The sequence below is a fragment of the Eriocheir sinensis genome, chromosome 29, assembly GCF_024679095.1.
Source record: "Eriocheir sinensis breed Jianghai 21 chromosome 29, ASM2467909v1, whole genome shotgun sequence".
Taxonomy (NCBI): domain Eukaryota; kingdom Metazoa; phylum Arthropoda; class Malacostraca; order Decapoda; family Varunidae; genus Eriocheir; species Eriocheir sinensis.
The window spans coordinates 7,752,147-7,777,304 of record NC_066537.1 but is presented as its reverse complement, the minus strand read 5'-3'; the positions used below and the strand labels follow the sequence as shown (position 1 = coordinate 7,777,304).

The following is a 25,158-nucleotide window of genomic DNA, read 5'->3' as shown; positions in this document are numbered from 1 at the left end:
CTCTTTTCCTTTTCTCTCCTTCCTTCTTTCTCCTCCTCCTCTTCTTCATTCTCTCTTCGTTTTCTCGCCTTCCTTCTCTCTCTCTCCTCTTCCTCTTCTTCCTCTTCTTCATTCTCTTCCTCTTCCCCATTCACAAACATTTATAGACCAGAGGAAAAACCGCGAGAAGGGAAGATAAAAGGGAAGCGCAGAAGACAGGAAGAGAGGAGGAGGAGGAGGAGGAGGAGGGATGAAGTGGCACAGTTCCTCGTTGGCTCCTTGCTTGGTGCCAAATCTTCCTCCTCCTCCTCCTCCTCCTCCTTCTCCTCCTCTTCCTCGGCCACCAACGCCATAAGCTCGTTCTCAGCCACCTTCATCTCCCGCCTTCTTTTCCTCCTCCTCCTCCTCCTCCTTCTCCTCCTTTTCTTCGTCTTTCTTCCTTCCTTCTTCTTCCTTCAGCTCTTCTTCCTCATTTTCTTCTTTTCTTTCACTTCTTCTTCTTCTTCTTCTTCTTCATCTTTGACTAACTCCAGAAACACCTCCTCCTCCTAATCCTTTTCCTCCTCCTCCTCCTCCTCCTAATCCTCTTCTTCTTCCACTAATACGGTTACGTGACTATCCCCCCCTTCCTCCCCCCCATCACCACCACCACCACCTTCACCACCCACCACCACCTCCACAACACCAACGCAAACAGCATCACTCGACACCATTTCTGCTCCAAAAACACCACCAATCCCACCACCACCACCACCACCACCACCACTACTACTACCATCGTGACAGTAGTGGTGATAAAGATGATAATGGTGGTGGTGGTGATGGTAGTGGTGGTGGTGGTGGTGGTGATGATGGTGGTGGTGGTGGTGGTGAGTGCCTCCTTCAAATGCCAGAATCTCTCTTCAATCATCGCTACGAGAGAGAGAGAGAGAGAGAGAGAAGAAATTATAAGAAAGAATAGAAGGAAAGGAAAAAATAAAAAAAACAGAAAACGAAAGAGACAAAAAAAACAGAGAGAGAGAGAGAGAGAGAGAGAGAGAGAGAGAGAGAGAGAGAGAGAGAATATGTCTAACTCTAATGAAACCAGTCTATCGCATAAAAACAAAACAACACAAAAAATCAAAACAAAACAAAAGACAAACAAAAAAAAAATCCTTAAAGAGTAAAAACGAAATAGGAAAACCGAGAATTCCTATTGGGCGAGACGGGAGCCAATCAGAAGTGCCGTAGCTTATGACGTCACGCATTAGCCATTCCCTCGACCAATAGGAGCGCGTGTAGCCTCCCATGACGTCATCAGGCCTCGGAAATTTCCACCTATAGGATTTCTTGTTTACTACGTCCGCCATATTGTGTGGCGGTGGTGGTGGTGGTGATTATGGTGGTGGTGGTGGTAGTGGTGGTGGTGGTGGTGTTGATAGGAAAAGAAGGATTTATTGGAAGTGATCTCTCTCTCTCTCTCTCTCTCTCTCTCTCTCTCTCTCTCTCTCTCTCTCTCTCTCACTAGAAAATAATAGAACTCAGGAGATGCATTGATTAAAACTCTCTCTCTCTCTCTCTCTCTCTCTCTCTCTCTCTCTCTCTCTCTCTCTCTCTCTCTCTCTCTCTCTCTCTCTCAGCCAATCAGAGCACACCTGTCATCACCTGAGCCAATAAACATTTACCTGTCACCTGCAGCATCCCACTCACCTGTCTCTCTCTATCTATCTATCTATCTATCTATCTGTCTATCTATTTCTGTCTGTCTGTTTAATGGGAGAGGAAAAGTGAGGGGAGGCAAAAGGAGATTGTTGTTGTTGCTGTTGTTTGTTGTTCATCATTATTTTTCTTTTTTTTTCATTTTGCTGTTCCTGTTCTTTCTTTTTTTCTTTCAACTTCTTTCTGTATTTCGTAGATTAAGTGATAGTAGAAGCGAAGCAGAAAGGGGAACAGTTGTAGTAGTAGTAGTAGTAGTAGGAGGAGGAGGAGGAGGAGGAGGAGAACTGGAGATGAGAAGAACAAAAAAAGGTAAAATTAATACGTACGTAACTTGTTGGGAGGAAAGAGAGAGAGGGAAGGGTAAAAGAGAGAAGGATAAAAGGAGGAGGAAGAGAAGAGGAGAGAAAGAGAAGGAATGGAAATGAGAGGAAGAAAATGTAGGAAAAATGTTAAGGAATATAAATCGTGTGAAGAAAAGATAGGAAGAAGTAACGAGAGAAGGAGGAGGAGGAAGAGAGGAAGAAGAAAAAAACGCAAAAGGAGGAGGAGGAGGAGAAAGAAAAGAAGGAGGAAGGAAAAAAGTAGCAAAAATATTTAAACAGTAAATAGTTTGGAGAATGAGTGAAAGGAGGAAAAGAGGAGGAAGAAAAAGAGAAGGGGTCGAAATAAGAGGAAGAAAAAGAAGCAGAAATAAATAAAAATAAAAAAGAAGTAAATTGGAGGAAAGAAAAAAAGAAACATGAGGAGGATAAGAGGAAGAAGAGGAGGAGGAGGAGGAGAAAGAGGAAAAGGGATCAAATTAAGAGGAAGAAAAGGAAGCAGAAATAAGGAAAATAAAGAAAAAATAAGTAAATGGTTTAGAGGAAAGAGAGAAAGGAGAGGAGGATAAGAGGAGGAGGAGGAGGAGTAATGAGTGCAGTGGGGGGGGAGGGTATGTGTGTTTTTCCCTTGTGTGTTTGTGTTTGTATTTTATGGTGTTTACTCTCTCTCTCTCTCTCTCTCTCTCTCTCTCTCTCTCTCTCTCGACGTGGTGTGACTTCATGTATTCGTATCATTAATGTTTTCTTCTTGTTTTCTTTATTTTCTTATTTAAATTTTTGCTTAGTCATTTCTCTTTCTGTCTTTACTTCTCTTTTTTTTTCTTTCTTCTTCTGCTCCTTCGTATCCTCCTTCTTCTCCTTCTCCTCCTCCTCCTCATCATCATCATCATCTTCTTTTTCTTCTTTTGTTTTCTTCATTTGTTTTCTTGTTTATTTGCTTCTTTGTCTTCCTCGGTTACTTCATCTTCCTCTTCATTCACTTCATCATCATCTTTTTCCTCTTCCTCGTCTTCTTTTTCGTCTTCTTCTTCCTCCTTCTCTTCCTCCTCCTCATAATTATCTTTATTTTCTTCTTCTTTTTCTTCCTCCTTTTCTTTTTATTCTTCTCATTCTTCCTCCTCATCATCATCATCTTCATTTTTTTCCTCCTTTTCTTCTTCTTCTTCTTATTATTATTATTATTATTATTATTATTATCCTCCTTCCTTTTCTTCTTCTTTTTCTTTTTTATTATTTTTCTTGTATAGTCGTTCGTTAGAGAGAGAGAGAGAGAGAGAGAGAGAGAGAACGGGAAAGGGATACCCAGTCTTTAAAAAAATAAACAACAACAGAAAATGGACCGTTCTGGCACCCGAGAAAGAAAACGGAGTAGTAAACAGAGGAAAACGGACCGGGCCAAGGGCAAACTCATCTGTCTCCCTTACTTTTTTTTCTTTTCCTTTTTTTTTTTCTTATTTTTTATTCCCACGGCTGTCAGAGGTTATATTTGAACTAGAGCAAGGACAGGCTGGGAAAGGTGCGCTAGTTACCTCTCTCTCTCTCTCTCTCTCTCTCTCTCTCTCTCTCTCTCTCTCTCTCTCTCTCTCTCTCTCTCTCTCTCTCTCTCTCTCTCTCTCTCTCTCTCTCTCTCTCTCTCTCTCTCTCTTTACCTTATTTTTCCCTCATTATCTCTTCCTTCTCTCTCTCTCTCTCTCTCTCTCTCTCTCTCTCTCTCTCTCTCTCTCTCTCTCTCTCTCTCTCTCTCTCTCTCTCTCTAATGTGTTTAAAAAGAAGTCTCGAATTTCTTTACAAACTTGATGAGAGAGAGAGAGATTTAAGCCTCACATGTGTATTCCATTACCTATCTTTCTCTCCCCCTTTTCTCTCCCTCTCTCCCCCTTTCTCCCTTCCTCTCCCTCTTCCTGTTTGTTATGAGGAAGGGTGAGCTATGAATAGGGTGTAGGGAGAGAGAGAGAGAGAGAGAGAGAGAGAGAGAGAGAGAGAGAGAGAGAGAGAGAGAGATTCCCCCCATCCTTTCTGTTTTCAATTACGAGTCGAAAATAATCAAGAAAAAAAAGTAGGAATTCGCTAACATTTTTTTTCCCTTCATTTTTTCCTTGTCATCCTTTTTCTTCCCTTTCTTCCTTGTCTTCCTTATTTTTCTTTCCTTTTTCCTCTTCCTCTCCTTTCCTTTTCTTTCGTTTTCTCTTCCCTTTCCTTTTCTTATTTGTTCTCTTATTTCCTCCTTTTCGTAATTATTTTCACTTCTTTTCCCTTTTCTTTATTCTCTTTTCCTCTTTTTCCTTTCCTTTAATTCTCTCACCTTTCTTTTACTTAATTTATCGCTTTTTTCCTGCCCTTTTTCTCTCTTTCTTCCATATTTTCCTTCCCTTTCCTTCTTTTCCCTTTCTATCCTTTCCTCTCCTATCACTTTTCCCCTTTCCTTTTCTTTCCTTTAATTCTTCTTATCATATTAAACTCAAATTTGTGTGTGTGTGTGTGTGTGTGTGTGTGTGTGTGTGTGTGTGTAATCGAGTTTTGAATCACTGCAATACCTCCGTGATGGATCAGAGAGAGAGAGAGAGAGAGAGAGAGAGAGAGAGAGAGAGAGAGTTAAAGAAAACGGGACATTGGGCTCTAAGGAAAATGGGTGAGGTGAAGGACTTGCAGGTATACTATAAGATTAATGTTTTTTTCTTGTTTTTAATGTTTGTGTCTTTCTTTCTTGTCGTTTTGCTAGTATTGGAGGAGTATGTAGAAATCTTGTATAATCAATCTAAAGTCTGTATTACTTTTTTTTTTATTAATTTGAATCTAACTTGGGTCAACATTCTTAGACATTAGACATTTAATAAGGGTTTGGTGGAGGTTGTGGTGTTAGTATTTCCATGGTGGGTAGTGTTATGAGCCTAGTGATAGTTTGACAAGGCTTTCGTAGAGGTTGTTTTAAGAAAAAGATGATTGATGAAGTAATTTGAATTCATAGTGGTGGAAGAGTGAAGGTGATGGTGATGACGATAACTTGATACTGTTTTGGTAGTGGTGGTGATGTATGATTAATTTGGTGGTGGTGATTAGTGGTGTATCGTTATTGTGGTGATGCAAGAGTGGTGACGTCCGTTTGTTATTGTTTTGGTGGTGGTGGTGATGGTGGTGGTGGATGTCAACCGTGTGTGTATTTGTATTATTTTATGGTGTTGTGGAGGTGGTGGTGGTGGTGATGCAAGTGGTAGTGGTGGTGGTAGTGCCAGGTGCCAGGCTCTCCAGAAATAAATACTCCTCCTCTTCCTCCTCCTCCTCCTCCTCCTCCTCCTCCTGTATCCTCTCCCTCCCACTGTTTCTACCTTGTTTTGTTTGATCTCCTCCTCCTCCTCCTCCTCGTCTTCCTTTTCTTCTCCTTCCTCCTCCTCGTCCTCCTCCTCCTCCTCCTGTATCCTCTCCCTCCCACTGTTTGTACCTTGTTTTGTTTGATCTCCTCCTCCTCTTCTCCTTCCTCCTCCTCCTCTTCTCCTTCCTCCTCCTCCTCCTCCTCCTCCTCCTCCTCCTCCTCCTCCCTCTGTTTGTACCTTGTTTTGTTTGATCTCCTCCTCCTCCTCTTCTTCTTCTTCTTCTTCTCGTTCCTCCTCCTCCTCTTCCTCTGCATCTTGGCTTCGCACCTTAAATTATCTCCTTTTTTTATCAAGGTTATTATTATTATTATTATTATTATTATTATTATTATTATTATTATTTTTATTATTATTATTATCATTGGCTTTTCTCTTTATTTATCATCCAGGAAGGGAAAAGATTCATTGACTGACGTGTTTACTCCTTCCTCCGTCCCTCATGCTCTCTCTCTCTCTCTCTCTCTCTCTCTCTCTCTCTCTCTCTCTCTCTCTCTCTCTCTCTCTCTCTTCCGGCTGTCTTTCCCTCCTCCCTCTCTATCCCTCTTTCATCTCCCTTTCTCTCATCTCCCCTCTACTTTTCTCCCCTCTTTCCTCCACTTCTCTCCCTCCCTCTCTCCCTTTCCTCCGCCCACTTGGTCAGTCCAATATTGTCTTGGCACCCTTTCCTCTCCCTCCCTTCTCCCTCCCTCCCTTCTCTCCTTTCTCCCTCCCTCCCTCTTATCACCCTATCGCATTTTCTCTCCACGGCCTATTAATGTAAATATGCCTCCAATTTTTCTCTCCTCTTCCTCCTCCTCTTCCTCTTCTTCTTCGTTGTTGACTTCTTCTTTTTCATCTTCTCCCTCTTCTTTTTTTTTTTCATGGTGATAGGGATGTTAGTAAATTTTTCCTTCACCCTCTTCTTGTTGTTCTTGTTTTTCCTCTTCGTTTTCTACTTCTTCTTTTTCTTCTTCGTTGTTGACATTTTCTTTTTCATCTTCCTCTTCTTCTTTTTCATAGTGATTGGGAGGTTAGTCAGTCTTTTCTCTTGATCCTCTTCTTGTTGTTCTTGTTCTTTTCTTTCTTCTTGTTCTTCTCCATCTTCTTCTTCGTTGATGACTTCTTCCTTTTCATCTTCTTCCTCTTCTTCTTTTTCATAGTGATTGGGATGTTAGTAAGTTTTTTCTCTTGATCCTCTTCTTGTTCTTCTCTTTCTTCATCTTCTTCTTCATCTTCTTCGTTGTTGACCTCTTCTTTTTCATCTTCCTCCTTTTCTTTTTCATAGTGATTGTGATGTTTGTAAGTTTTTCCCATCATCTTCTTGTTGTTGTTCTTCTTCATGTTCTCGTTCTTCTTCATCTTAATAGTGGGTGCGATGTTAGTAAGCCTGCAGGCGATAAAAAGGTTTGCAGGTTTTTTGGAACATTTTAAGATCAAGTTGGCAGTCGTGTGAGAAGTGTCAATAGGAGACACACCCACAAAAAAGCTTCGATATATGCAAGGCTGGGCAGGAAGGAAGGAAGGAAGGAAGGAAGGATAGTTGGTGATAGGATTGCTGGAGGTTCCGTGCGTGGACTGACTGGCTTCTTGCGGACTCTTACGCTCTTAGGATCATAACCACCTCGACAAAGTAGATTACATAGGCGTGGGAAAGGGAGGAAGGGAGGGAGGAAGAGGAAATGGGAAATAAAATAGAGAATATATAGGAGGCATGAAGGGACGAAGGAAGGGAGGGAGGGAGGAAGAGAGAAAAGGAAGCTAGGTAGGAAGGGAAGAAGCTTACTTTCCTTCCCTTCCTCTTCTTTCCTTCCCTTCCTTCCTCCCTTTTTCACACCTATAAACTTGACCTTCCTTCCCCTTCTTCCTTCTTCCCTTCCTTCCTCCCTCCCTCCCTCTCTTCCTCCCCTCTTCCCTTCATGCCTACAATATATTCTTCTTTATTTCCCATTTCCTCTTCCTCCCTCCCTTCCCCACGCCTATATAATCTACTTTGCATCCCATTCTCTCTTTTTCCTTTCCATCCTTTCTTTCTCTTCATTCTTCACGCCTGCAATACATTCTAACTTCCTTCCCCCTTATCAGATATTCTTCCCTCCCTCCCTTCCTTCCCCTTCCTTCTTCCCTTCCTACCTTTCTTCCTTTGCTCTCTTCCTCCCTCCCTCACTTCCTCCCCTCTTCCCTTCATGCCTACTATATATTCTAATTTATTTCCCATTTCCTCTTCCTCCCTTCCCCACGCCTGTCTAATCAACTTTCCTTCCCTTTCTCTCTTTTTCCCGTCCTTCCTTTCCCTTCCTTCACGCCTGCAATACTTTCTAACTTCCTTCCCTCCCTTCCTTCACCCCTGTACAACATTCTACCCTCCTTCTCTTCCTCCATTCCTTCCCTTCCTCATCCTCGTTTCCCATACATCCCTATCTTTCTTCTCCCCTCCCTTCTCTCCCTTCTTCACGCCTCCTTCAGCAGTAATGTCACGCAGCTGAGGTACATATGACTTGGCAGGCACCGCTCACGTGATGGAGGCGCTGAAGGAGGAGAAGGAGGAGGAGGGGGAGGGGATTTGACATGTAGAGTGGGTAAGAGGGGGGAGGATGGGGATGAGGAGGTGACATGTGGGGGGTAAGAAGAAGAGGAGGAGAAGGAGGAGGAGGAGGAGGAAAGCGAGGGTATATAGAGGACAGGAAAGCTTGGTGTTGTCATTCTACGACCATAGGTTATAAGACTACCACTACCACCACCACCACCACTACCACCAGCTCCTGCTCCACCGCCTCCTACCACCACCACCACAACTACTACTACTACTACTGCTACTGTTGTTGTTGTTATTGCTGCTCTAATGTGTCGAACCTGTGGAAGGCGTCACAACTCTCTGATTCAGGAGTAAGTTGTTTGTGTTGTTGTTTGTTGTGGTTGTTGTTGTGGTGGTGGTGTGTGTTTGTTTGTTTGAGTTAAGGTGGGGGTTCATATGACTCTCTCTCTCTCTCTCTCTCTCTCTCTCTCTCTCTCTCTCTCTCTCTCTCTCTCTCTCTGTGTTAAATGACCTTCCTCTGATTGAAGCCATCCTCCTCTTCCTCCTCCTCCTCCTCCTCCTCCTACTTATGCTTCTCCTAATGCTTCTTCGTAGTTGTATCTTCTTGCTTCTTTCTTTCTTTCTTTTTTCTTTCTTTTTCTTTCTTTACTTTTCTTTATTTCTTCCTTCCTCCTCCTACCTTCCTCTTATGCTTCTTCACCATTATATCTTCTTCCTTTGTCTTTCTTCTTCTTGTCCTCCTCCTCCTCCTCCTCCTCCTCCTCTTCGAACTCTCTGAAGGAAGATGGACAAGACAATTATTCTGGGATCTGTGTTGTAAGCGTTTCCAGGAGTGTGTGTGTGTGTGTGTGTGTGTGTGTGTGTGGGGAGAGAGAGAGAGAGAGAGAGAGAGAGAGAGGGGTTCATTGCCACATTTCCCGTCCCCCCAAACTCCCCTTTTCTACCCCCCTTCTTTCCCCCTTTCCTCCCTATCTCTCCCTCTCTCTCCCTCCCTCTCACGCCACTCCCGCTGACGTCAACCCTTGGCACATAAACAAACCCTCACACACTTTGGTTACGTATTATGTGTGTGTATGTGTATGTATGTTTGGACACACACACACACACACACACACACACACACACACACACACACACACACACACACACACACACACAGGGAAAATAATTTAAGCATAATGAAGAGTGGACAAAAAAAAACACAAGATAGAATGATAAAATGAGGAAAAATCTGCTTGTGTGTGTTTGTGTGTGTTTGTGGAAGCATGAAGTGAGTGTCCATTTATAGAGATGAATATAGAGTTTACTTATAATAGAAGTTTTTATTTTTTTATTTTTTTTTGCTCTTTCATGGTACAACTCTACTATCTATCTATCTAACTATCTGTCTATCTATCTATCTACATGCCCATCTTTCTTCCTCCTCCTCCTCCTCTTCCTCCTCTAACTTATCTTCTCATAATCCTTCTTCGTCCTTGTATCTTCTTCCTTCTCTTTCTTTCCTTCTATCTATCTTTCTTTATTCTTCCTGCTCACTCCTTCTTCTTGAGCTTCTTCGTCATTACATCTTCTAACATCGTCTCCCTCTTTCCTCTCTACCTATCTATAGCAAAAGAAGGGGGAGGGAGTGCATATGTATAGAGAGATGAATTTGGCGTATGCTAGTAATGGAAGAGGTTGAGAGGGAGAGAGAGAGGTAGAGAGGAGAGAAGGGTATAGAGGGAGGCCATATATATAGAGGTGGATATAGTATGTTCTGGTAATGGAAGGGGTTTAGGAGAGAGAGAGAGAGAGAGAGAGAGAGAGAGAGAGAGAGAGAGAGAGAGGTGATGGGTGAGAGGGGTGAGAAAGGTGGTTGAGGTTCTGAGGATTGGGTGAAGAAGGGGAAGACGAGGGGAGTTGATGAGGGTTGTGTGGGTGGAAGAGTGGATAATGGTGGAAGAGGGGAGCCGTTGGAGGGAGTTCTATTGGCAGGGAATGGGTGGATAGCAACGGTCCGTGTGTGTGTGTGTGTGTGTGTGTGTGTTCGTGTGTGTGTGTGTCCGCTGGGATTTGTGACTTGTGGGTCGCAAGAAGTATATTATGTTGCTTGTAGTTAATACGTTACTATCTGCTTTTACTTCTTCTTCTTCTTCTTCTTCTTCTTCTTCTCCGTTTTCTTTTACTATACTCCATTTTCTATTACTTCTGCTTCTTTTCGTATAACAGGTTGAAAACTAGAAATAATTTTGTACGTTACCATCTGCTTTCACTACTTCTTCTTCTTCTTCTTCTTCTTCTTCTTCTTCGTTTTCTTTTACTATTCCATCTCCTATTACTTCTTTTCGTATAACAGATTGAAAACTAAAAAATAAGTCATCCCTGAAAAGAGAACACACAGTAACTCACAAACCAGAACGAATAACATACACGATACAGTTTAGTTCCAATCGTTCTCAGGCAGTTGGGAAGAAAAAGAAAATAAGTCACCCCTGAAAAGAGAACACACAGTAACTCACAAACCAGAACGAATAACATACACAATACAGTTCAATTCCAATCGTTCTCAGGCAGTTGGAAGGTTCGAATAAAAAATCTAACAAAGTGAATGGGAGGAAGAATAGAAGTCGATTTATAGTCACATATATACCCTGATGTCAACGCTGGCACACTTATATTACCGTTCGGGCACTATTTTATGTTTATTCTATGTTTACCAATGCCTTACAACCTGAGATTTAAGAGTACGACAGTTAGTATGATTGTAAGTACGTGTTAGGAGAGCTTTCAATGAGTGTGTTTGTATTGGCGTGAATTGGGCTAAGAAAGGCTGGCGTTCGTGCAATCTTTTATGTTTCTTTTTATGTTTATTCCATGTTTACCAATGCCTTACAACCCGAGACTTAAGAGTACGCCAGTTAGTATGATTGCAAGTATGTGTTAGGAGGGCTTTCAGTGAGTGTGTTTGTATTGACGTGAATTGGACGAAGAATATCTGGTGTTGGTTTCACACATACCCAGATTAATGTTAGCGTTCTTGCAATCTTTAATGTTCTTTTTATGTTTATTCCATGTTTACCAATCCCTTACAACCCGAGACTTAAGAGTACGACAGTTAGTATGATTGTAAGTATGTGTTAGGAGGGCTTTCAGTGAGTGTGTTTGTATTGACGCGAATTGGACGAATACCTGACGTTGGTTTGACACGTATACCCTTATTAATGTTAGCTTTCTTGCAATCTTTAATGTTCTTTTTATGTTAATTCAATGTTTACTAATCCCTTACAACCCGAGACTTAAGAGTACGACAGTTAGTATGATTGTAAGTATGTGTTAGGAGGGCTTTCAGTGAGTGTGTTTGTATTGACGTGAATTGGACGAATACCTGACGTTGGTTTGACACGTATACCCTTATTAATGTTAGCTTTCTTGCAATCTTTAATGTTCTTTTTATGTTTATTCAATATGTACCAATGCCTTACAACCCGAGACTTAAGAATAGGACAGTTAGTATGATTGTAAGTATATGTTAGGAGGGCTTTCAGTGAGTGTGTTTGTACGAATACCTGGTGTTGGTTTGACACGTATACCCTTATTAATGTTAGCTTTCTTGCAATCTTTAATGTTCTTTTTATGTTTATTCAATATGTACCAATGCCTTACAACCCGAGACTTAAGAATAGGACAGTTAGTATGATTGTAAGTATGTGTTAGGAGTGTTTTCAGTGAGTGTGTATGTTAGGACGTTAGTAAAGGAAACAGCTCAAGGACAATGAATACAAAACAAACAAAAAATGTCCTAATCACTTCAGCACAGGTAACATTTTTTATACAGCAAAGGAATCAAGAACAATAAACAAAGGAAAAAAAACTATATCGCTACAGCACAGGTAACATTTTTTATACAGCAAAGGAATCAAGAACAATAAACAAAGAAAAAAAAATATATCGCTACAGCACAGGTAACATTTTTTATACAGCAAGGGAATCAAATACAATAAACAAAGAAAAAAAATATCGCTACAGCACAGGTAACATTTTTTATACAGCAAGGGAATCAAATACAATAAACAAAGAAAAAAAAAACTATATCGCTACAGCACAGGTAACATTTTTTATACAGCAAAGGAATCAAGTAAAATAACCAAAAAAAAAAAAAAGCCCCCTATATCACTCTAGCACAGGTAACACAATAACACGTGTCTTTTCTCCCTCCACAGTGGCTCGCCCGGACAGCTACAAGATGCCTCCAGCCTCGACTCCAACGCCAGCGGCCAAATTTCCTGTGAGTATGACCTCTTGACCTCACCTGACCCTTTGATCCCCCCATGAGTGTGTGTTGATGACCCCTTGCCCGTGACCCTGAGACCAGTTACACCTCACCTCCACCCCTCCCGTGACCTCTGACCTACTAAGACCTCACGCCCCCTCTTCCTTAATCCTTGGCTTGACCTCCACTTCCGCTGAGAGAGAGAGAGAGAGAGAGAGAGAGAGAGAGAGAGAGAGAGAGAGAGAGAGAGAGAGAGAGAGAGAGAGAGAGAGTCTAAACCTGAAGAATTCGCTCTCAAGAATCAACAATTAGAGTAAGAATCGTATGAGAGAGAGAGAGAGAGAGAGAGAGAGAGAGAGAGAGAGAGAGAGAGAGAGAGAGAGAGACCCATCCTTCCACAGAACCTCACAACCACCCCCTTCCTCAGCTCCTCTTTCTCCCCTTCTTCCCCCTCCTTCTCTCCCCTCCCACCTTTCCCCTTTTCACCTCTCTTTCTATCCCCCTCTCACTTCTCACCCCCTTCACACCCCTCCTCTCCCCTTCTCACCCCCTCTTTCTTTCCTAACCCCTCTTTCCCCTTCTCACCCCTCCTTCATCTCCCCTTCTCACCCTTCATTCTTCCCCCTTCTTCCCCCCTTTTCTGTCGTGTCGTGAGGTTGAGGAGATAGATAGATAGATAGATAGATAGATAGATTGTCCCCCCTTTTCTGCAGTGTCGTGGGGTTGGGGTGATAGATAAATAGATAATAGATTGTCTCCCCTTTTCTGCAGTGTTGAGAGGTTGGGGAGATAGATAGATAGATTGATTGAAAGGAGAAAAAACAGACCCCAATCCCTCCACACATCACAATCACCCCCCTCACTCACCCCCACCCCTTTTTCACCCCTTCTTCCCCCCCTTCTGCACTGTCGTGGGTTTGGGGAGATAGATAGTTAGATAGATTGAGAGGAAAAAAAACACCCCCATCCCTCCACACATCACAATCACCCCCACACTCACTCTCCCCCTTTCTCACCCCTTCTTCCCCCCTTCTGCAGTGTCGTGAGGTTGGGGATAGATAGATTGGGAGGAAAAAAACTCCCCTATCCCTCCACACATAGCAACCATACTCACTCACCCCCCACCCCTTCCTCACCCCTTCTGCACTGTCGTGGGTTTTGGGAGATAGATAGTTGGATTGAGAGGAAAAAAAACACCCCTATCCCTCCACACATCACAACCCCCCCCTCACTCACCCCCCCCTTTCTCACCCCTTCTGCAGTGTCGTGGGGTGGGCGCTCCCCCGGCAAGGCGTCCCCCTTCCGCGGCCGCACCATGAAGGAGTACGAGGAGCAGCTGGCCACCCTCAAGAAGGACAACTTCGCCCTCAAGCTTCGTATCTACTTCCTCGAGGAGCGCATGGGACAGAAGTGCGACCGAGACGACAAGGACGACCTCTACAGGACCAACATTGAGCTGAAGGTACGAGAGAGAGAGAGAGAGAGAGAGAGAGAGAGAGAGAGAGAGAGAGAGAGAGAGAGAGAAGGGGGGAGGAGGGGGGGTATAGATGTAAATGTAAAAAGGAAAAAAAGAAAATAATGAAAGCAAAGATAATAAATAAATAAGAAAGAAAGAAAGAAAATAAAGGAGAGGGAGAGGGAGACCAAAAAAAAAAAGACCAAAGATAGAGAAACAAAGAAAATATAACAGAGAGAGAGAGAGAGAGAGAGAGAGAGAGAGAGAGAGAGAGAGAGAGAGTACGTATAAATTTACTCTGTGTAAGCTTTCGATTCTCATGTTAGATTTTTTAGGTAAGATTTTTAAGACAAGATTTATTTTTGTATTGGTTGAGGAAAACTTACTTGCGGTCGTAGTGGTGGTGAAGGGAGAGAAAAGAGACCTGTTTTATATATTGGTTACTTTTCTTTAGTTTTAGTTTTCTTGGGTAAAATATGAAGTGGCAACTCACCCTTGTCCCCTCAACACTTAACCCATCGATTGGTTAAGAAGCCGCGAGGGTGAGGGAAGAAAACGAGAATCGATCTAAAGAAATAGTGAGGTGGAAGTCTATGGGAAACTATCCTTTTATTTTTATTCTTTATTTTTCCTTCGTAAAGAAATAATGTGATGTAAATCTATGGGAAACTCTATCCTTTATTTTTATCCTTTCTCCTGCGTTTTCATTCATCTACAGGTAAATGGCCTCTTGCAGACTCCTGATGTTAGAGTTTCCATTGTTTAAGAGGCCGCGAGGGTGAAGGAAGAAAACGAGAGTCAATCTAAGTCTATTGGGAAACTCTATCCTTTAGTTTTATCCTCTCATTCTCCTGCGCTTTCATTCATCTTCAAATAAATGGCCTCTTGCAGACTCCTCATGTTACAGTTTCCATTGTTTAAGAGGCCGCGAGGGTGAAGGAAGAAAACGAGAGTCAATCTAAGTCTATGGGAAACTCTATCCTTTATTTTTATCCTCTCATTCTCCTGCGCTTTCATTCATCTTCAAATAAATGGCCTCTTGCAGACTCCTCATGTTACAGTTTCCATTGGTTAAGAGGCCGCGAGGGTGAGGTAAGAAAACGGGAATCAATTTAAAGTGTGGTGGAACTCTATGGGAAACTGTATCCTTTATTTTTATCCTTTCTCCTTCGTTTTCATTCATCTCCTACAAGTGAATGGCCTCTTGCAGACTCCTCATGTTCCAGTGTTCGTATGTTCATTATTATACTAACTTAGAAACACAGGACAAACTCTTAATATGGGTCGTATTTTAAAATATTTCGTCGCCCAAGTTCACATATATGACAAGGCTTTCGTATGAGTTAAGGGCATTTCCTGGAGTAGTTTTATGACCCTGGTGGTAGTTTGACCCTTCCTCAGTAGCATGAGCCTAAAGAAACACTCATTAGAACAAGATTATTATGGGTCGTATTTTAAAACATTTCGTCGCCAAGTTCACGTATATGACAAGGCTTTCGTATGAGTTAAGGGCATTTCCTGGAGTAGTTTTATGACCCTGGTGGTAGTTTGACCCTTCTTCAGTAGCATGAGCCTAAAGAAACACTCATTAGAACCAGATTATTATGGGTCGTATTTTAAAACATTTCGTCGCCAAGTTCACATAATATGACAAGGCTTTCGTATGAGCTGAGGGCATTTCCAGGAGTAGTTTTATGACCCTGGTGGTAGTTTTTTGACCCTTCTTCAGTAGCATGAGCCTAAAGAAACACTCATTAGAACCAGATTATTATGAGTCGTATTTTAAAACATTTCGTCGCCAAGTTCACATATATGACAAGGCTTTCGTATGAGCTGAGGGCATTTCCTGGAGTAGTTTTATGACCTTGGTGGTAGTTTGACCCTTCCTCAGTAGCATTAGCCTAAGAAACACTCGTTAGAACCAGATTGATCCACTCTTTGACCTTTCGAAATAGTTGATGTGAGAAGCGAGTATCTTATAATACCGACCTTGCATAAATTAATATAGATAAGCCTACGTCCACTTCCCCATTTCCTTATCCTTTCCTCAACCCTCCCGACGCAGGTGGAGACGGAGGCGCTGAAGCAGGAGCTGTACGACAAGCAGGAACTGGTGCGGCAGGCGTCCACGGCGCTGGCCAGCCTCGAGCACCAGTATCAGGAGCAGCTGGACCACGCCCGCCGCCAGCACGCCCAGGAGACCCAGCAACTCAACAGCCATGTCCAGGCGCTGCAGAAGGTGGGTGGATGGCGTAGTAGGAGCGAGGGTTGCTGTGGTAGAAGGGGGGGGGGGGGTAATGAAGGCTGTTGATATGACACGATTATTATTTTTTTTAACTCATCTCTTCTTCGGTGGTGTGGCCTTAAATAAATTTGTTGATGATGGGATTTTTGTTTTGTTTTTTAGTCACTTTTTTAGAGGGGGTCAACTATGGAAAGCCTTTATATTCATCATTATTGCTACTTATATTTTTTAATCATATTTTTTTTTCACCTTTATTGCTGCTACTGTTATTTTCTCTACATCTTTTTTTTTACAGTCCGTACAGTCTTGATCCCTCCTTTTATTCTTTGTTATTTTATTCACTCAGTATCCAAAATCTTCACTGCTTCTGCTTTTATTTTTATTAACTTCTCGGACACCTTTTATTTAGCATTCAATTGTTCAGTCGGTGGCGAGGATGGCAGACAGACAGCTAGACAGACGTGGACAGCTAGACAGACGTGGACAGCTATATTCGAGGAGGAAGTGTAGCTATGAGGGCAGACAGAGAGGCAGACATACCCAGGAAGATGGATCCCGGAAGTAGCCGCAGACAGACAGACAGACAGACAGACACATAGCTAGATAAATTTGAGAGGCGGCGTGGCTAAGTGGGCAGACAGACAGACAGACACGCAGGTAGACAGATCCCGGAAGTAGGCGCAGACACAGACAGACGGTGAAGAGGGGGAGGAAGAGGAGGAGGAGGAGGAAGATAGACTAAAGGAAACAGACCAGACGCCAAAAAACACACAAACACACACACAAACACTTACACACCCACAAAACTGAGAGACTACCGAGCAAACAAAAACAAACGGAAGAAAAAAACATAGACAAGAAAGAAGGGAACACGTATACGGTGGTCTGGGGTGTTGCTATTTTGGGTACGTCTTGCTGTGAGGGGAGGCGCGTGTTTTCCCTGTTTATGAATGGAGGAGACGAGGTGGTTTAGTACAGAGGGGGAGAGAGAGAGAGGGAAGTGCTTTGAAGGGCTTCCAAATGTGTTGACTTGATTTATGATGTGTGTGGTTAGGGATGGTATTTAGATTATCTGTTGGAATTGTTTGTTTGTTTTCTTTCTTGTTTTTTTCCATTAAGGAGTTAGTATCATTAGTAGGCTTCGGGCTTTTTTGTATTTTTTCCTTTACAATAAACAATCAATCAATCAATTCTTTTTATTATTCATTTTCCCTCTTTTTCTTTTGTTTTTCTTTTTCTTGTCTTTTATTCAGTTTCGATTTTCTTTTCTTTATTTTTTTTTCTCTTCCTTACTTTTCGTTTTTTCTGGAGTGGTCTGGTTAGGAATGGTATTTTATCTCTTGGAATTGTCACTTTTTTTTCGATAAGTAGAATAATAGTAGGCTTTGGGCTTTTTTTTCTTTTTTTCATTTTTGTTATTCATTTTCCATTTTGTATTTTACCTTTTTATCTTGTTTTTCTTTTTCGTTTCTTATATTCAGTTTCGATTTTCTTTATCTTTATTCTTACATTTCTCTTTTCCTTACTTTTTGGTTAGGTTAGGTTAAATTAGGTTTACTTGCAGCAATAAACTATCAATCAATCAATTTTTCTGGATTGCTTCTTCTAACATAAAAAAAAAAAAAAAATAAGGAAGAAAAATGAGGATGTTAATGATTCCGTATATCCTCCAACATCCTGCTAACTCCTCCTTCCCTCGTGTCCCTGCAGGAGGTGGAGAGTTACGCGGATCAGCTGCAGCAGGGGGCTCAGGGACGCCTCGGGGAACTGACCCAGCTGTGCGGCCTGGCGTTCAGCACGGAGGAGGGGGAGACGGCCCTCGCGCCCTCCGCCACCAGCAACCCTCTGGACCTGTCGGCCTACCCCAACCCCCTGGCCGCCCACTCCCCCGTGCAAGGTGAGACGCTGGCACCTGCAGTTTTTTTTTTTTCTGTAGATTTATTTTATTTATTCATTTTTTTATTTATTTTTTGCCAGCATTTTTGGTTTTCCTTTTTCTAACCACAGTTGTATTTTCCTTATTTTACCTGCATTTTTATTTATTTATTTATTTGTGTATGTATGTTTAGATAATGTTGGAAGGCTTTACATGGAGGATGATGGTATATTTTTGTATTTTTATTTTATTATACTTTGTTTATTTAGTTTTATGGCACTGTGATATAAGCAGGAATCATATTTAATTTGGCACTTAACATCACTTATTTTCCTTTGATTGAGCCCTTTTGCAGTCATGTCTACCATACATATATACACCTTGGCTACCTCCATGCATATAATGAAAAAAAAAAATCATTCATATACATTCATTACCATACACAAAGAGACATAAGAATACATGATAACCAGTCCACCCTCTCAGCCATCCATTCTTGTACCATTAAATAAATCACTCCTCCTTACTCCTCTTCCTCCTCCTCCTCCTCCTCCTCCTCCTTCCTCCTCTTCATACTCCTCCTCTTCCTCCTCCTCCTCCTCCTCCTCTTCCTCTTCCTCTTATTCCTCCTCTTCCTCCACCTCTTCTTCGTCCTCCATCCTCCTCCTCCTCCCCAATACAAGAGGTTATCACTCCACCCAGACAGTCATCCATTTTCAATTCACAAGAGGCCTAAAAGGAAAAAAAAAAGGTAACCACTCCATCCTTTCAGTCCTCCGTTCTTGTGCCATTAAAAAAAAATCACTCACATACTTTCATTCACATTCACAAGAGGCCTAGGGATGAAAGGCAATCACTCCGGCCAGACAGTCATCCATTTTCAATTCACAAGAGGCCTAAAAAAAAAAAAAAAGTTAACCAACCCACCCTTTCAGTCCTCCGTTCTTGTGCCATTAAAAAAAAATCACTCACATACTTTCATTCACATTCACAAGAGGCCTAGGGATGAAAGGCAATCACTTCGCCCAGTCAGTCATCCATTTTCAATTCACAAGAGGCCTAAAAAATAAAAAATAAAGTTAACCAACCCACCCTTTCAGTCCTTCGTTCTTGTGCCATAAAAAAAAATCACACATACTTTCATTCACATTCACAAGAGGCCTAAGAATGAAAGGCAATCACTCTGGCCAGACAGCTATCCATTATCGTGTCATTCAAACTCTCCGTAACCAGCTGCTTTGTTTTGAGCCGTCTGGTGGAGGGTGAGGGGGCGGCCGAGGCTCGGGGTTTTCTTAGCACACCGTCTGGGCCCGAGCCAAGACAGTCTCCCGGCCAGTGATGTTAATTTTAAAGGGCTAAAGTTTCCTCTTCCTCGTCGTGTTGGTGTTTATGTAAAAGGGTTATATTTTTTCATTGCAGTTTTCTTTCCTCTGTTCTGCCTTTGCATCTAGAATCTTAGTTAACTGGCACTGGGTTATAAAGGACATCACTAAGTCTCCTCTTTATCACTGAAAACGTTGACTAAATAGTGTTGTTATTATTATTTGTAGTAGTAAAAGTAGTGATAATATTCGTTGCATCAGTTTTTATTATTATCTTTACTATTACTTTTATTATCGTCATTAAAGTGTTGTTATTCTTATTGATATGTAAAAAAACCACTTAAATATTCTCTTAATCAAAAACAAAATTAGTTAACCATCACTGGATTATAAAGAAAATAACTAACCATTCTCTTTATTGTCATCGAGAAACTTGGAATCATAAAAAAAATCAGTAACTGTTCTCTCTTTATCATCCAGAAAGTTAATTAAATGACATTAGATTAGGGAGGAGAGTTAATAATGGCATGATCTATTGACACAACACTCCAGGAGCTCTTTATGAAATTACACAGCCCGATAATCAATGTGGGTGTGGGTGTAAGTGTATGCCATGGCGTAAGAATCAGACTTTATATATTTTTTTTTTATCACCTTATTTTATTTATTTATTCATTTATTTATTTTATGTGCATTTATTTTTTACCTGCAGTCTCAGTTATTTATATTTTACCTGCAGCTTTATTATTTTACCTGCAGTGCCATTTATTTTTATTTTTACATGTTTTATTTTCTTCTTTTTTCCCTGCATTTTTATTTTTTTACCTTTAGATTTATTATTATTATTATTATTTTTTTTTTTTTACTGCACTGTGTGTGTGTGTGTGTGTGTGTGTGTGTGTGTGTGTGCAAAGCCTCTACAAATGTGCGTTCTCTCCACAGGGGTGTTCAGCCTACCCAGCGTCGGCCCTGACACCAATGCCCTTAAGAAGTCTCACCCATCCCTTATTGCTGAGGAAGATGCAGCAGGCCGTGGTATGGAGCAGGAGGAGGAGAAGGAGGAGGGCAGCGAGGTGGAGCAGCTGAGGGAGCGAGTGGTGGAGTTGGAGGGGCGCGTGGAGGAGCTGGAGGAGGAGTTGGCCCAGAGGCAGGATATGTCGGTTATCCTGCAGGAGGACCTTGACAACCTGAGAAAAGAGGTGAGTGTGTGGGGGGCAGGTGTGGGAAGAGGGGGGTTAGTGTGGGGAATGGGTGGGTGTGAGTGTGGGTGTGGGTGGGGGTGCATGTGTGGGAAGAACGGGGTCAGTGTGGGGAATGGGTGGATAGGTGGGTGGGTGGGTGTGTGAGTGTAGGTATGGGGGTGTGGGGGTGGGTGGGTGCATGTGTGGGAAGAGAAGGGTCAGTGTGGGTGTGGAAGAGAACGAAGGAAGGACAAACGATGAGAGGAGGGAAGGAAGGTGACCGGAAGAAGGGAGAATGGAATGTAACAGGACGAAGGAAGGAAAGAAGGAGGAGAGTGTGTGGTTGGGTGTGTTTCCCTGTAGATGTTATTGTTTTCACTACTGTTTTTGGTTTTGTTATCACTTATCTTCCCTCAAGTTGCTCAAAATATAAATAGAAAGTAAGCTGGATGTAGACAAGAGCAGATAGGTAAGCGGATAGTTGTTTTTCTTAACCCGGTAGCAGCGGGGATCATGTTTCTTAATGGTCCATCTAAGCGAGAAAAATGAGGAAAAAATCATCACTCACACAAACCATTTCATAATATATATCAAAGCATTTGTGATCAGTTTGTATCATCTATTTTGGGGGGATTAAATCATGGCACAAATTTGGCCCGTCGCTGCTACCAGGTTAATGTTCTCTTTGTTTTTGTTATCATGTCCCTTCCTCAACTTACTAAAAATGTGAAGAGATAGTAAGTTAGACATATATAAAAGCAGATAGATAAGTGGGGAGTTCTTCTTATTTGTGTTTCTGTTATTGTTACTACTTGCTGCCCTGAACTTACCAATCATATGAAAACAGGAGGAAGAGATAGGAGAAGGAGGAGGAAGTATGGCAGATAGGAGAAGGAAAAGAGGAGGAAGAAAAGGAACATAGATAGAAGCAGATAGATAAGTAGATATGTTAATGTATATGGGAGAGGCCAATTTACCTTAGTGTTTTGCATGGCACATTTAGTATATACAGGAAGGAGGAGAAGGAGGAAGAAATAGAAGGAGGAGAAAGCAGTGGCAGATAGGAGAAGGAAGAGAGGAGGAAGAAAAGGAAATAGAGGCAGATAGAAGGAGGAGGAGGAGGAAGAGGAAGTAGGAGTTTATAGTAGGAGGAGGAAATGGAGAAGTAGGAAGTAGTGGCAGATAGGAGAAGGAGGAGAGGAGGAAGAAAAGGAAGTAAAAGCAGATAGAAGGAGGAGAAAGAGGAAATGGAGAAGCAGGACATTGAAAGAGGAAGTAGATGTAGATAGTAGGAGGAGGAAAAAGAAAAGGAGGGAAAAAAAGGACAGCATAGAAAGAGGAGAAAGAGGAGGAGGTGGTGAATGTGGGTGAGTGGAAGACTGGCACTAACCCCGGCGTGTGTTTGGCAGGTGGAGGAGAAAGTGGAGAAGATCGGACAGCTGGAGCAGGAGGTGGCGGAGAAGGACGAGAGGGTGGAGGTGGCGATGCAGGAGCTGGAGATGCAACACTCGGAGCTGGCCGCCAAGGACCACCTCATTCAGAGCCTCCACCAGGACCTCCACCGGGTTAGTTGATGATGACGATGATGATGGTTATGATAATGTTAATGATCGTAAAAGTGCTAATACTACTGCTACATATGATAATAATAATTTAATAATGATAATAGAAATAGTAATGATAATAAAAAATGCTGCTGTTACTACTACTACTACTACAACTACTACTACTACTACTACTACTACCATCTCACCACACTTAGAAGACCTATTTTTTATTCCTCATTTACTTATACTTTACTTTTTCTTTACTCATTCACTTATAAATTCATTTTTTATCTGCTTTTATTTCCTTACTTTTATCTACTTTTATTACTGTTTTATTACCCTACTTTTTTCTCTCATTTACTCACTCAGTCATTTTTATATTCATTCTTATATTCATTCTTCTCTTACTTACTCTTATTTATGTTTTCTTACTTTATATTTTTTGTTGATTTACTCATCAATTTATTTACTCACACACTCATTTCTACCCTCTGTCTGGCCACACTTAGATGACCATTTTCATTCACTCATTTATCCATATTTTGTTATGTTGATTTATTGTTTCTTTCATTTACTCATCCATTTATTTACTCACCCACTCACCCTAATCCTCCTCCGCCTGGCCGCACTCAGGAGCCACATCTCACGTCACAGGTTGAGCCGGAGATCGAGGTGAAGGTGCAGGAGATCGTGGAGCGTGACCGCATCATCGAGGAGAAGATAGAGCAGATAGAGCAGCAGAACAAGATCCTGGTGGAGATTCAGATCACACTGGACGAGAAGCAGAAGCAGCTGGCGGACATGGAGCAGAAGGTGGAGGAGTCGGAGCAGAAGGTGACCAAGCTGACGCAAGACCTCGATAAGTCTTGTAAAGTTATACAGGTCAGTCGGTTGGGCAGGCGCGTGTGTTTGTGTGTGTGTGTTGGGTTGGGTTGTGTGTTTTCCTTGCCATAGCTCAGTGTCACTAGTATCGAAACTGCAATAGGGAGACTAGTAGAAGAACATAAGTATAGAAAGAGACAGAAAGCTAAGCAAAACATGAATAGATTGAGATTGATAGAAGGTGTTTGGAGTCTGTTTGGTGTGTTCTTGGTCATGTGTTTTCCTCTCATGTGTTTGTCCTTGCCCTATGTTGTCTCACTAGTATAGAAGTAGCAAAAGGAAGAGACAGGAAGCTAAGCAAAACATGAATAGATTAAGATTGCAAGAAGGTGTTTGGAGTCTGTTTGGTGAGTTCTTGGTCATATGTTTTCCTCTCCTTTCCCGCCATGTGCCTCCAGTAAAAAAAACAGCCATAGGAAGAGAGAGATAGCTTAGTAAAATATAAATAGGTGTTTGGTTATGTGTCTTTCCTTTCCTTTCCCTGCCTTGCCTGACTAGTATAGGAATAGCAATAGAAAGAGACAGAAAGCTAAAAAAATATAGAATAAGCTAAATAAAAGGAGAGATAGACCAATAACTAACCAAAACAAATAGAATAAGATTGATAAAAGGAAAGATACTATGCTACTACTACTACCACCACTACTACTACTACTACTACTACTACTACTACTACTACTACGCCTACAGAGCTTAGCAGAGGAGGTCCATGCACGAGACAAGGAGATCGCCAACCTGAAGAAGGAGCTGAAACGTAAGGAGAAGAAGGTGCGGGACTTGGTGGCGGAGCTGAAGGAGACGCTGGACATGCTGAAGAAGGCCAAGTGGGAGGCGGAGACCAGTGGAGGCGAGGATGGAGTGAAGGAGATGGCCGAGGAGGAGAATGAGGTACGTTGGAGTGACATTCAGGTTACCAGCACGGCGCTACTCCTATACACTGGCATGGAGGATCAAGGAAGGAGGAAGGAGAGGGTGGAGAGGGTAGCGGGTCGTCAGTCTCGTCTTCAGGGGGTCGAGGAAGGTCACCGAACCATCCCAAAGCCATCTGAGAGGAAGGTTTTGGGGCAGGATAGGATGGAGAGTGCCTTGGTCAGGTGTTCTAGTTTTCAGGGGTTTGAGAAAGGTCACAGAACCATCCCAAAGCCATCTGAGAGGAAGGTTCTTGGGCAGGATAGGATGGAGAGTGCCTTGGTCAGCTGTTCTAGTCTTCAGGGGTTTGAGAAAGGTCACCGAACCATCCCAAAGCCATCTGAGAGGAAGGTTCTTGGGCAGGATAGGATGGATAGTGCCTTGGTCAGCTGTTCTAGTCTTCAGGGGTTTGAGAAAGGTCACAGAACCATCCCAAAGCCATCTGAGAGGAAGGTTCTTGGGCAGGATAGGATGGATAGTGTCATGGTTAGTTCTAGTCTTCAGGGAGTGGACGGTAGTAACATCACTTTCTGTAGGGAGTGTAAAAGGGTTCTCGGTCAAGGGGAAAGGGTAGCGAGTTGCCCTTGTTTCCCAGGAGCAGAGGAGAGTTATCGTGCTAGACTGCATGAGAGAGGGAGCCAGGAGAGTGTGGAGAGGCTAGTGGTTGATCCGTTCCTTCATGGGGTTGGGGAGAGTCATGGCACTGTCCCCAGGTTGTGTGAGAGGCGGGTACTTGAGGCTCCCCCTTGTTGCATGGCGCAGGAAGGTGAAGGCTGGAGTAGGCGAGCGAGGGAGAGAAGTGTGGGGCAGACCTGGACCTGCACGGAGGGTCTTCACAAGGGTTATGGCAACGAGACTTTCATCTTCCCTCGCCACAGTCACACTGCCACTCCTATCATCACCACCCCTCCCTCACCCTCACCCTCCACCTCGACCACAAACCTGCTGCCCTGCTACCCTCATCACCACCTGCCAATGCCTCCCTCCACCAGGCCACAGCAGCCACAGCTTAAAGCCCAGCCCATGTCCTCCTCTGTCTCTTGTGGAAGTGGCATGTACAGGCCCTTCCCACAGAGGCCTTGCTCCTGTCACGCTTATCTGCATTGTGATCACGACTAATGGACTGATTGTTGACCTCGCTCTAGACAGCTGAATGCCTTGGCTAATTGTATGTGTGTGTGTGTGTGTTGATTATAACCCTTGTAGTAGTTTCTGGCCCTTTTAAACTTTTAACAATTTCCTTTAGTTTTTATGTTAATAATTATGTATATTTGATCATTTTTAATACCATACATGAATAAAATTAGGCTCTTGTATGTTTTTAGCTGTTTTGTTCTAACCTTTGCTTGCTTGTGCTTCCTGCTGCCTCATGTGCATGTTGTGTCCTCTGTCCTGCACTGACCCACACCTGTGCTGGTGTAAAGCTTGGCCTCCTAATAAAGCAGTAAAGCTCCATGACTTGTCCTGCTTAGTCTTCCTGCCTGAGTGCCTTACTTGCTTCCTGCTGGTGGAGGGGGCTTTGTGATGACAGGTGAGCGGCTCCGCTGAGTTCATGTTGTGTATTATGTGCTATGTCTGGTGTGTGCTCAGCCTCACCAAGTGTTTGTCTCTCAA

At 42.6% G+C, this 25,158-nt stretch overlaps 2 protein-coding genes across 8 annotated transcripts in view; both read left to right on the top strand.

The window, feature by feature from the left end:
• Positions 1-25,158, top strand: part of LOC127004939 (myosin-11-like) — a 54,265-nt gene that overhangs the window by 17,673 nt on the left and 11,434 nt on the right. For 3 of the 6 annotated variants that reach the window (XM_050873232.1, XM_050873234.1, XM_050873235.1), the window contains exons 2-9: positions 12,077-12,141; positions 13,389-13,588; positions 15,648-15,821; positions 17,538-17,724; positions 19,968-20,224; positions 21,616-21,771; positions 22,387-22,635; positions 23,326-23,523. In XM_050873232.1, the coding sequence (XP_050729189.1) occupies positions 12,077-12,141; positions 13,389-13,588; positions 15,648-15,821; positions 17,538-17,724; positions 19,968-20,224; positions 21,616-21,771; positions 22,387-22,635; positions 23,326-23,523 (1,486 nt within the window). Of the gene's footprint in view, positions 1-8,040; positions 8,228-12,076; positions 12,142-13,388; positions 13,589-15,647; positions 15,822-17,537; positions 17,725-19,967; positions 20,225-21,615; positions 21,772-22,386; positions 22,636-23,325; positions 23,524-25,158 lie in introns of those variants that run through there. The other 3 variants (XM_050873237.1, XM_050873238.1, XM_050873233.1) reach the window with 3 other exon arrangements.
• On the top strand, positions 23,530-25,153 carry LOC127004941 (uncharacterized). 2 transcript variants are annotated; one of them, XM_050873240.1, is made up of 2 exons: positions 23,530-23,758; positions 23,861-25,153. In XM_050873240.1, exons 1-2 carry the CDS (start codon positions 23,578-23,580, stop codon positions 24,661-24,663), a joined length of 984 nt encoding a protein of 327 aa, XP_050729197.1. In that variant the 5' UTR covers positions 23,530-23,577; the 3' UTR covers positions 24,664-25,153. The 2 variants fall into 2 exon arrangements, with proteins under 2 accessions (XP_050729197.1, XP_050729198.1); XM_050873241.1 differs by having other exon boundaries at positions 23,530-23,793; positions 23,896-25,153.

Excerpts from the sequence above, each read along its gene's own strand:
- LOC127004941 (XM_050873240.1), top strand. The coding sequence starts at position 23,578 with ATGGAGGATCAAGGAAGGAGGAAGGAGAGGGTGGAGAGGGTAGCGGGT. Across the intron at positions 23,759-23,860 it reads TTTTCAGGGGTTTGAGAAAG|GTCACCGAACCATCCCAAAG; the intron begins GTCACAGAACCA and ends GGTTTGAGAAAG.